General features: G+C 40.6%; 1 protein-coding gene across 1 annotated transcript; it reads right to left on the bottom strand.

Moving 5' to 3' along the window:
• Positions 1 to 419: 419 nt before the first annotated feature.
• On the bottom strand, positions 420 to 12,222 carry DR1 (down-regulator of transcription 1). Its single transcript, XM_037404252.1, has 3 exons — positions 11,569 to 12,222; positions 5,832 to 5,995; positions 420 to 2,580 (listed from the first exon to the last, which is right to left on the bottom strand). Exons 1-3 carry the CDS (start codon positions 11,786 to 11,788, stop codon positions 2,434 to 2,436), a joined length of 531 nt encoding a protein of 176 aa, XP_037260149.1. The 5' UTR covers positions 11,789 to 12,222; the 3' UTR covers positions 420 to 2,433.
• Between the last annotated feature and the right edge of the window lie 218 nt (positions 12,223 to 12,440).

The following is a 12,440-nucleotide window of genomic DNA, read 5'->3' as shown; positions in this document are numbered from 1 at the left end:
AGGTGGAATGGCTGTATAAGTAAAGTAGTGTCTAAACAAGACTAAATGAAATGAATTCAACAGGAGACTAACATACATTCTTACTTCCCCAGCCTCTGCCTGTGGTCTTTCACTTCATTAAACTGGAAGTATTTCAGTAGGTTATACCTGACCTACAGGGGTTTCTTGTCCAACTTTTCAAATTAAGAAGGTGAGGTTATAAAAACGCATATGTACAAAATGCAATTCTCAAGAGGAAAGAGAGCAGGTCAGAAATACTGTTTGCAAGCATTAACAACCCCCAGTGAACAGCAATGCCTTCCAACAGCACTCAGGTTGTAAAGACTTTGGTCACAGGAAACGTTCAGTGGGTCAAAACAACAGCGGAGGTTAGGTAGCCTTAATTTTCCTTATAAATGCAATGAAGACAGACTATTCAGTAAATATAAAAGCAATTTTATAAAAACACATCAGAATTTTATTGCTTGAAGAATACAGCATATGAAAAAGCACAAGAATGTCCAAAAGAAAGGTCACAAGGATCCAAACATATTACACCATACATACTAGATGCAGTAAAATGTTAACCTGAATTCTGCATCAGAAAAGAAAGGTGTGAAAATATACCTAATATTATTTAAAAGGAAAAGACTCATTTAAAATATAAAGTGTGAAGGTGTTACAGTACAAATTAGAAAAGCCAACACTGCACATTAACATTGTATCACTAGACTAGGTTTTTCTACCTTTGGTACTTAAACCTTTACAGAAAACCACTTCCTCAGTCAAACCTTGCCTAACATATTTCATATAGTATCCACAAAAGGGGTTTTGTTTCTTTTTTAAACTTAAACATTCAAACAAATACTTCTGAGTTTTCACTGCATTAATGTGTTTAAGGAAGAGTTCACATTTATTCAATATGCAACTTAATACACCTCAAATTTAAATGAGAAGTCACTATGTGACTGAGATCTGAACATACGCCAATTGTACCCTGTTCAGATCTTTATGTAAAAACGGGCACACCATTTTCTGTTTGCATCCTTATGTAAACAGACTGCTGCATCCCTCCTCAAGAATTCTAGCTCGGGCAACTTGCTGAGGTCGTTAAGTCAATAAAACAATCTACACTGTTAAGAGAGCTATGGGATCATCTACAGCAGCATGCAAGTGGCTTTTCTAGTCTGCTCAGATTAGTGTACCAGAAGATATGCCAGTATTACTTCAAGTAACACATTAAAACTCAGCAATGGACACTACTGTGCTTTATTTCAACACAAAGAACAGCTGCTCATCCATTAATCAACAGAATTTTCAAATCAACTACCAAAAGGACTACTACATAACTTCTGTTCCATGTATTGCTGATCACTCTTGGGGAATAGTTTACCAAAAACCTGGACTTACCTATGAACCAATCTGAATGAAGAAAATGTTATCTTTCAACAAGGTATCTTAGTAACCCAGTGGCAATCTAGTCTGGAGAATGTTAGCATTATGATGACAACAATGACTAACAAAGGTTAAATAAATTCCCTCTTTTATGGTAAGCATGCTCTTAGCTTCAGCTTTTGCCTTCTTAGGCTTGAATCATTCCTAGTTATGTCAGTGGAACTGAAACAATTTTGTTTCATCAAGTTCCAGCTTTGTATTTCAACAATATGAATAGATCTGGACTACAAAATACCATCAACAACAGTTAACATTAAACTGGAGTGAAGTAATAGAAGAGTTAGTTCTTCAAACCAGGCAGTCTTTGAAGTGAAATAGTCAGTTAGGACTGTCAAAGGATGTCATAATAAAAACATGGGTTTATTTTTTTTTCACCCCTATACAAAAAAAAAAAGACTGAATTTGTACAACTCCTATTAAACATACCTTTTCCTAGCTTGGTGAAAACGTATCATTTTCAAATTTTAACAAGTGTGGTATTTGAGCATATATAATATTTATTGCCATATACATCCTCATTTTAAAAAGAACTAGGAATTCAGACTCTACTATGCTGAACTCTTGCTTTTTTCCCCGTTAACAGATTATGTCTACTGCACCATTCCCCCAAAAAACAATTAAAAATTCTAAGTAAGATTTTATAGTTTAGTTAAAAGGGAAGAAATGCAAATGTGGATTTAGAGCTTTTTGTATAAATCTCACTATATTTTATAAACTCGTTTATTGTAACACTGTTTATTGATCAAATAAATGACGCACTGCTATCTAAAATTTCCATATACACCATTAAAAATCCAAAGTTGATATGATACTGAACCTTAAATTTCCAAGAGTTCAAAAAAAGACAGTTTATACATGTACAGCACACAACAGCAGACACCCCTAGAATACCAATTGCCAGTCCATGATGCATACAAACTTACAGGTAAGCATTCATTTCACTGTTTTCATTGTGCAGGAAAAATACTTCTTAGTAAAGACAAACTCAGCTGGTGAATTTCAGATATCATCTTCGTCGTCTTCATCCTGAGAGGATCCTGCCTGATTGGATGCACTGGCTGAGGCAGCAGCAAGCTGTGCCTGTTGAGCTGCTTGTTGCATCTGTAGCCATTCCTGCTGCGCCAGTTCTGCTTGCTGTTGTCTAGCCTAAAGACACGAATTTAATTGTTAAGGCCATACATAGCTTGGTGAAGGATCTCTAGAGCACCTTATCTTTAAAAGCAGTTTTATCTGCACCTGCAGGTCCCTTTTGTATATTTTTTTTATTAATTGTGCATACAAAACCACATCTGGAAGTACCTTGATTATTTGTACCAAGATGATTAGCTACATTGTCTCTTCCTCTGAAGAGGCCACCATTTGGAGGCTTTGCAGCTACAAAAAGAAGAGGCAGGAGCTAGTGTACTTAAGTTCCATTGTAAGGATCGTGTTGAACCACTTCCTAGTGGAAAAGCTGAGGTAAAGCAACAGAAATTTTAGGCTTCAATTTCAAGGGACCTTAATACTCAATCACAGTTCAGAGATGCGAACTGCCCTACTTTGTTGATTACAAATACTGTAATTTGCAATTACAAAATCATCCAAATGTACCACAAAAACATAACGAAAGCCATTATCTTATTTTGCTAAGCAATCTTTGGAAAACGGTAAGGTCTTCTCAAATTCAGAAATGCAGACCGAGGATGGCTTTGCTACAGAAAGGTACAGGCCTCCACTTAACAGTACAAAATGTACTAACACAACATTTCAAGTAGTTCAGCTGCTGACCTCTCATTTTTCTATCCAAGGTTTTCACTCGTTTTGCAGCAACTACTGATTTCAACAGTATACCAATCAATTGTGTTAAAACTTCAATTTCTATTCTGAATGAACATTAGGAAAAAGTTCTTAAAATTAAAATTCTTCAGCCTTCTTTACTTATCTACTTTTACAAGTCATCACTAAGACTGTAATAATTTTTCTTCCAAATCCCATTACATTACACTCACTGAACTTTGCTATTTATTTCCAAACCATCAACAAATTTTACTTCTGCAAACTTCAAAATGCCAAAAGATGATGCTTTGGAAAGCAAGCAAAACCAGTTTATCTACTTAGCAAAGTGAGAAAAGGGAGTCTCCCCTTGTTATAATAAGTGTCACATTTCCTCAGTCTGTGCTAGTGTTAAAAGAACACACTTTTATAGAGGTAGAAATCTCTTCTCAATGAAGACGTTTCAGTATTTCAAACTTCAAGTGGTAGTGAAGTTACAAGGGTTGGAAAACTATGACATTGTAAAGTTTTAAACAAAGGAAGACAGCAGCATCTGTACACCTAAGAGAGACAAACATTTATCACACACAGTGTAACAACAGGGCTCCTACTGACTCTGCTACAATTAAGTTTACTGTACACTTAACGAGGTCATACACATGCATGCAGTGGGTAACAAGAAGCTCAGCACTTCACACTGGACGGATCATTTTGTCAGTGCCTACCCTTACTGACATATTTATAACGATATCACTTAGCCACTTCAAAAATGGAAAAAAAAAATTCCATTGAGTTTTATTGACTAAGCAGCTTTGTAAGTATCTAGTAAACTTAACTCATTTATTGCACAGATGAACTTCAGGAGAAAGCCTCAAAAAAAGGCCTAATCTGTTACAGCCCTTGTCTTGCACAGAAACTTACATACATGCACAAACATCAGGATAAGCCATTCTCCTGATTTCAAATATTTACAATCATTCAAACTATGGGCATCAAACATTCGTAACATTAACAGGCAAGTATTTTAAAACTAGAGCAAGAAGTCAGCATTAGTGTTATGCTTTAGGTTATTAATAAAATTAGCATAAACATGCACTTATATAAATATTCTTTCAAATAATTACAGTACCTCCAACAGCATATCACAACTAGATTCTTTCAAATATGAGACTGCCAACTTTGAATCTAAGCAGAAGTTCTCCATGTTACCAAAAACTATTTTGAAAAATCATTCATACAATCTCGTCAAACTTGCATGCATTGCCTTAACTGAGACATTAAGACACAGTATTACAGAACTTTCAAAGAACATACCTCACGGGGTCATTCCTTAGATAAAGTGGGGCTTACATAAGGTGGCCACGGTTTCAGCATTTTTATTTTTTAAAATGTTACTCAGGAGCTAGTACTCCCTTAACACACCTTATTTTTGCTGCTTTTTTACTGTATATATCATTCTAAGTTATTTGAACCAAACAGTAAGTAAAAAACAGGTATCAAACTGACTGTTATTTGTAAATCTTACCCTTAATCCAGAAGCAACCATATTAGTCTTTGTAATGTTAGTACAGTCAAAAAAAGTTAGGCACACATGAATTCATCGTAACTAGTTCACTGCATGTCAACAATAGCTACGAGGTATGCTGAAATTTTAAATGCCGTAAAATTAATCATGCAATTAAGATTAAAACAATTGGCATGCTGTAATATGAAAAACAACAGTTATTGTTTCAGTAACATACAAGTATAGTGGAGAGAAGGTCACAGTAATCAGACACGATAATGCATAACTGAGTAAGCATTTTCACCAGAGGAAATTAAAGTAAGAAAATTGAGAAAATAAGACTCATGCTTTGGGTAAGAGGGAAAAAACCATCACTTAAGTTTGTGAACATCTCCAGTGTTAAATGATTAAAAGCCAATTTTATTTATTTATCTTTCTACACTATTTTTCTTTCTACTGTTCTCTTAGTTTAACAAGACCACCATTCTCTAAATGATCCAGGAAAGCTGGGAGGGGAGAAGGCTGGGGTGAAGGAGAATGTGTGTGTGCGTGCCCACATACAGTATTTGCAAGGAAATGCTCTTTCTATGCCTGAACTGCCTTTTTAATTTTTTATGCAGGAATTCGCTCAATTAAAGTCTTGCCAAGAGTAAAGGAAGATGAGAAGGGACAAATTAGAAATTTTGAACAATTAAATGTTTCTTTCAAAGCCTAAGCAATAACATTTATGGACTGATGGCCAGAAACAGAAAAGATTCACTTTAATGATCAAAACTGGTAATTTCCTAGAACACCAGCTGTCATTCTTTTATTTCCTCAATCAACTAATTCTTAATGCATTCTCTACAGTAGAATGGAAATACTTAAGTAGCAGCAAAAAACCACGGGTTTTAAACCTGGAATATAAAATTAGTCTGTATACAAAGCCCTGTATGTCAGATCACAGATGTAACAAGTAGCAGCATCTTATTCGTTTACTTTACTTTCCCCAAATCAAACAGGCCAAGGTCAATGGCACCTTAGACGCCGCAGCAATTCACAAGTAAGGGGATACTTTGTGAGGTGTGCACATGTTTTTGTGGCACTAGATCTGCAGCGTTAATTATTCCAACCTCATCATTACAAGTACTGCTTCACTTACTTTTGCAAATAATTCCTGTTGCTGCCTTAGAAGCTCTTCTTCCGGAATGCCGAGGTTCTCCAAGCGTGAACTGGCCTTTCTTCTCTTTAGTGCTACTGTTTTGCATTCTTGTAAGACTTCTTTTACTTCACTGATGTAGGAGCCAAACCCCAAACTTTCTAGTGCTAGAAGGAAAGAAAACACAGTTTATCTTTTACAAAGCTTTTGAGAACATATATCTATTTATTTAAACAATTTTTAAAAAGCAGTAGAAGTTTCATCACTTTTCTATCATCTGGTGACAAAAAAAATCTGCATTTATAAGATCTGACAGCTATTTCCCCCGTCTCCTCTCCTACACCATTTAAGAGTGCATGTTTTCAGGCTAGGAAAGTTAAAGGTAGTCAAGTACAACCAAAGTCCACACTTGCAGAGGATTCAGGGCTTACAGATATATTTTACTAGAGGCAGGCATTATTCTTCAAAGGACATCTTTCTCCCATCTTCTAAATATCCAAATTAAGCAAAGTTTACACAACTAAGAAGTTCTTTCTATTTGAACCATTAACCTTTAATCTCTTGGGGATTCTCTCTTTCCAGTTTTGTTGCAAGCCTTCAGTGGAAGGCAAATTAGCAGCCTATAACAGAGCAAAAGTGATGCATCTGAAATGATCACAAATCCTTCATTAAGGAAGAAATAATTAATATTATCTCAGACCTATGACTTTTAGCTTGTCTTTTAGTATCTAAATTCATATTTCACGTGCCAAAAAGCTTGAAATGCATAGTTCAAAGTTAGATAAAATTATGTATAAACTTTTTATTGTTTTAGTTTTCAACAGAAACCCTCCTATTTAACTCCACATGAAAATGTATTCAGAAATTAAAATCTTGTACTTTTATCTGCCCCAAAAAAAACCTGAAATGCAGCTATATCCTGCAACAAGTGTTTTTAACTAATATAAACTAATAGGAAAGACTATAAAAACCCAGGTAGAACATGTGACAAAATGCACACTGTTTTCCAGTTCACCATTTACTACAATATATCTCCACATATACACACACCCCAAGGTGGAACCTATAACAGAATAAGCTAGAAATATTACATAAACACCAATTATACTCTGTTTAATAAAACAGCTGGTTCATTTCCTGTATTTACACAAGTCAGAGCTTTCTTTACAGAACGACATTTTTTAACCTTTATCTTACTTTATTTTAACCTTATGTCACAAGCTATTCAAGAAATAGCACTAATATAAACTGCGTAACAGCAATCATCAACTTGTTATGAACAAGCTCTTGGTCATGCTAACTCACACTACATTTTAACATCAATTTTGTAAGCAACATTTTCCTACCCACAATTACGGCAGGATGCCATTGTATCATGCACCTCAACAATAACCCAAAGGCATTCTGTAAGTTTTCAGCTTCCAACCTGTACTATGGACAAGGAGACAATTAACGCACTGTCTTCAATAGGGCAGCGCAGTGCAGCTGCCCAGTCATGCAGGACCACCATTCCTTTAACAGATAACATTTGGCAAATGAATTTACATAATACCTATTTCTTAAGAAAAACAAAGTTAAAAGACAAACCAATTTAAAGGTAATTGGTTCACTTCAGAGACAGTATGCCAGTTCAGTCTCAGCTCACACACACGGACAACAGAAACACTTTTTTCAACTGGCCCACAGTTTCTGCAAGAACTACCAAAAACCTTCAGAAACTTGTTTAATCCAACCTCAGCAGATAGGAGGCAAATCCATGTCTCATGGTCCAGAACTGGTTATCTAATCTGTCTATGAATATTTAAGAACTCATTCCATTTTAAAATGTAAACAGTAAATCCAGTAAACTAGCTAAAGGCATATTTTTTTTTAAACGAAGTGTAAAATTTTTTAAGAACTCTAGAAGTCTAACATCACGAAGACAAAACATCATAGCAAAACCATAGGTGTTCATCAAAAGAAAATTCACAGTGATCAGGGTTGGCAATCTGCTGCATCAGAATACGACCAACTGCCCAATCTGAAGTCAAGAGCAACATGTGTTTCCACAGAAATTTTAAATGGCCCTTAAAAGAAAATAAATCAATGGAAAGAATTTAGTTACGTATTGAATACAGCACACTAAAAATACGCAAAACAAAACAAGTGATATAACCAAGACAGATTTGTACAATTGTTCAACATGATAAAGCTATAAAGAACCATACATGCATCATAGGTCTAGTGCATAAAAATTCTGCTGGCTGTGAAACGACTCAAGAAATTTACTGTCATCTTGAAACACACCAAGGCTTTACCAAACAAATGCACGGAAGGAACACGAATCCCTTTATACTAGCACAGTGCTGAAATGTGGGACAAGCAATCACTACTTAAACAGAGCTACTGTTCCACCAAAACTCAGTCTTTATTTCTTGAGTCTGAAACCTACAAGTATACCCAGATGGCTGTAAATCTGGTATCTTACTGAGGTTAGAATGTCCAGACCAAATTTAAACAACGGAATCCCAAAAAAAGCCTGTTTGGGGGGTATTTTTTGGTTTGGTCTTTTTTTTTTTTTTTTTTGGGGGGGGGGGGGGGGAAGTGCAGGGGGAGGGAATTGTGGTGGTGGGTGTGCAGGGCAGACTTCTCATGTTTACAAACACCAAATCACAACTACCTTTTTCCCAGTTTCCTCCCACCCTTAATGACTGCAAGAAGGTGCAGATTTCTGATTAATCAGGTAAGCATAATTAGCCCTAGATTTGGTTTTTATACAATCAGGTCATTCATAGCTGAGATTTTTAACTTTTTATGCTCCTTTCAAAGAAAAATAGCTTCCAAAGTAAAATCCCTAACATTAACAGTTGTTTGAGTTTTTTGAATCTTAAATACCAACGTAAACATTGTCAATATCCTAACAGCCCATGAAAAGAAGCTACAGGATTTGCCATCAATCCACAGCCTACTTTACTGCACAACAGTTCTACGTAGATCAAGTAATCAACTTCACAAAAATAGTGATTCAACATCTCACCATTTTTAGAATTCAATGAAAGTTTAATTTCTCATAAAAAGCCTTCTCCATCACCACTCACGTAACTATCAAATGAGGCTATTTTCTGTTCCATGACGGAAGGATATTCATTTGCTTATTAGAGTCTCAGACTCACAGCTGGGTTCCTGATAGCAGGATTCAGCAATAAACATGGAGACTACCTCCACTTATGACCGCTGCATAGCCTTGATGCCTTTGGGTACTCTCCAGGGAAGCTGCTTTGTGTTTTATCGCTAGTAGTGAGTGCTTGGCATAGCCCGAGTACATCTATCAAATCGGACCTCTCGCGGGACACAAGAAGCCTCTGCTTTCCTTTCCCTATGCTGCTGACAGCACCGTGCCAGTCAAATGTTTGCGCTACTGCACAATGAAATACCGCGGGGACTTAGTCTATCTGAAGCATAACCCAGTGGTAGGGGGAAAGAGTTCTAGCTCAGCACATGGCCACAATAGTTTCAATAGTGCAAAGGAAGGTGTGTCTTAAGCACCACTGCTGCCAAACAGGTAAGTACACAACAAAGTGCAGTTTCACATTACCTCTAATACAGTCCAATGGCAAGGTGTCACCAACTGCAGAGCGCCTCTCTCCCCTTCCTCCTTCCCAGTGAAACACCCTTCCTACTCCTTGCTTCCAATCTAGTCACTTCTTGTTTACAGGAATAGTCAGATCAGCAAACTCACCTGACAGAAAACTGCTCCCTCCCAGATTCTCAAAAAGCCACAGGATCAGTTACATCAGCAATTGCTAGATCCAGCTCTAGGGAGGATACAAAAAGATTCCTCTTGGCAGCACCCTGCGTTGAGGGTGGTCCAGGTATGATGTGATGACCATTAGCCTCATTGTACTTCTAAATGAACTGGTTCAAGTATTCAAAAGACAAGGTATCTGGATGACTACAAGAAATATATTTCAATTACTTTGTTAGCATTATTGTCGTGGAGCTACATTAAGGGGCAGTCAAAATAGTAAGTGTGTAGAATGTATGAATATGGATGAAAATGCTGAAATACCACGACTATACACACATAACCACAGTTCCCAAAATCAGCGATCTAAACCCTCACACCTCACAGAGGGATCATCTGCCAACTGACCAGCATCTGGAAGAAGCTAATAGCAATACACCTCCCTAGAGATATCAGCAGCAGAAAATCCAAGAACAACTCCTAGCATCTCCAAAGCATTACAGAAATGGATAGGTCTCCAAAGTTCACCTTAGCAATATTTGACTAAGAAGTACAAATCCAATTTGAAAATTTCTCCTAATTCTCCAATCTGGTAACACAAAAGCCAGAAAAATACCTGTTTGGGACCACCTGATGATGATGGGCACATGCACGTTGTGCGTATGCACACACACACATATTAGTTTCAATTTGTTTTCAAAAAAACCCAGACTAACCCTAGGGCAGCAACAGATGAAATCTTTCCTAAGTACCACCAATACTGGGCAAAAAATACTTTCATCTGTGAATTCTTTATTGTCCTCAACCTTGACAATCATGTCTATTCCCGTGTTAAGAACTAAGCTCAAGTGTTTTGGGTGTCACTTGAAGAAACTTTCTGTATTAAGAAGCATCATGACCAAAGTATGCTTCCATGTGCAAGCACAAGTTTTACTCTTTACATCCTGAGCTTCTGTGACAGAATTGCTTTGCTAAACTTTCAGGTCCACATATATTTTACTTAATATTAAAGCTCATACATGCCATGTATTTTCTTTTGCTGTTCATAATTCAGTCAAGTACTTTAAACTCTTCTGGTATGCAAACTGATATAATCCAACAGTACTGGATATTTTTCTTTTGTTCCAAACAGAGAATCATTACCAAAAAAGCTCCACCTTTTTTTTTTTTAAAACTAAGTTCGTACCATCATAGTCCTGAAAATTGCTCTACTGCAAATAATACTGTTAGTATCTCTACCAAGCAGCAGAGCAAAGTGCTCTTTCACTGTTACTGCTACAAATTTATTTGGAGCAGACACTGGTATCAACCACCTCTGCTTCAGCAGCAAAGCGAATGATTCCTGAGAAAAGATGCCTGTTGCAGACTTTAAGACGAGTCAAGGAAACTCCCTGTTTGTAGCAGAATTGAAAGAAAAGCAAAGAAGACAGAGAACTCCAATTCAAGCAAAGGAAATCAACAGCAAAAAGAGATGCAAGGGCGTAAGTTACGTTTAAATGCTTTTTACAACAACTACAATGCTTCACGTTAAAGTGCCAGGCCCCCAGGACAGCGCTAGAGGGGTATTTTAGCGGTATTTTACTCCTCAGAGAGCCCAGACAGGGCGACTCTGGATTAAAGCCTGGCCCTCACATACTCCATCGTACGCCTTTTGTCAGTCAACAGTTCGGAAAGACATTTAAAAAAAACTCAGGCTTTTAAAACAGGCTGTCAAAGAATTCCGTATGGCCATTCGCAAAAGCAGACCTCGCCTCACAGGTACGAGAGCGACGAAGGGGTTCGGTGCCCCCGCCGGGGGGACACAGCCCTGCCCGCACGCAAAGCGGGAGCGGGGCCCGGGCACCCCGGCAGCCGCGCCGAGCGCACAAAGGCGCGACCCCTGCGGCGGGCCGGGCCGGGCAGCGCGCACCTTCCCCGGGGACACCCCCCCCCCCCCGCCTTCTGCCTCCTCACGGCCCCACAGACCGCGGGGGCGGCCCCGGGCCCCGCCGCGGCGGGCAGCCGGCGCCCGCTCACCCTGTATGACGTGCTCGGGGGAGATGGTTTTCTTCTCCGACTTGTTGCAGATCTCGTTGGCCTCGGAGGAGATGAGGTGGATGAATTCCGTGCAGCAGTTCACCACCAGCTCCCGGGCGTCGTTCGCCACGCGCACGTTGGGGAGCGTCTCCTTAATCATCTTGTTGATGGCAGCCCGGGGGATGGTCAGGTCGTCATCGTTGCCCGACGACGAGGCCATGCTGGCTGCCGCGCGCCCCCCGGGCGGCGCTCCGCTCCCGCGCTCACGGGCTCCCCCTCCGCTCCCGCCGGGGCTCCAGCGCCGGGAGCCGGCCAGGGGCGGGCGGGGCCGCGGGACGCGGCGCTGCGGAGGAGCGGGGAGCGCCGCCGCGGGGCGAGCGGGCCGGGCCGGCGGCCGCCGATGCGCGGGGCCGGGAAGCGCCGCTCGGGCTCAGGGCTGCCTCGGTGCCTGCCACTGCCGCCTCCGCCACATCCTCTGGGCACCGGCGCCGCCGCCTTATGAACGGCCCGAGGGAAGGCCGGCCGCCAGACCACCCGCGCGGCGCGGCGCTCCCCGGGCGGGCCCCGCGCCCCCCTTCCCCGGCGGCGGCAGCGGCTGGCCCGGCGGTGAGAGCGGCCGCGAGGCGGAAACGTTCCGACTACGGGCTCGACCTGCCAGGGACGTCGCTTCCGCCGGAAGTCGGAGCGCGCTTCCGCCGGCTGGCCCCTCCCGCCCGGGGAGCGCCGGAAGCGCGGGCGGCACCACGTGCGGGCGGTGGCAGCGGCGAGGGCCCCGCCGCCCCCCACCCCCACGCCGGGCGCGGCTCCGCGGCCTGCCCGGGCCCGCCGCCCCCCTCGGCCCCCCCTCCCCATCCCGGCAGCGCGGCGGGAAT

This window comes from Falco rusticolus, chromosome 11 (assembly GCF_015220075.1).
Source record: "Falco rusticolus isolate bFalRus1 chromosome 11, bFalRus1.pri, whole genome shotgun sequence".
Taxonomy (NCBI): Eukaryota; Metazoa; Chordata; class Aves; order Falconiformes; family Falconidae; genus Falco; species Falco rusticolus.
The sequence above is the reverse complement of the archived record's forward strand: the minus strand, read 5'-3'. Positions and strand labels throughout refer to the sequence as shown.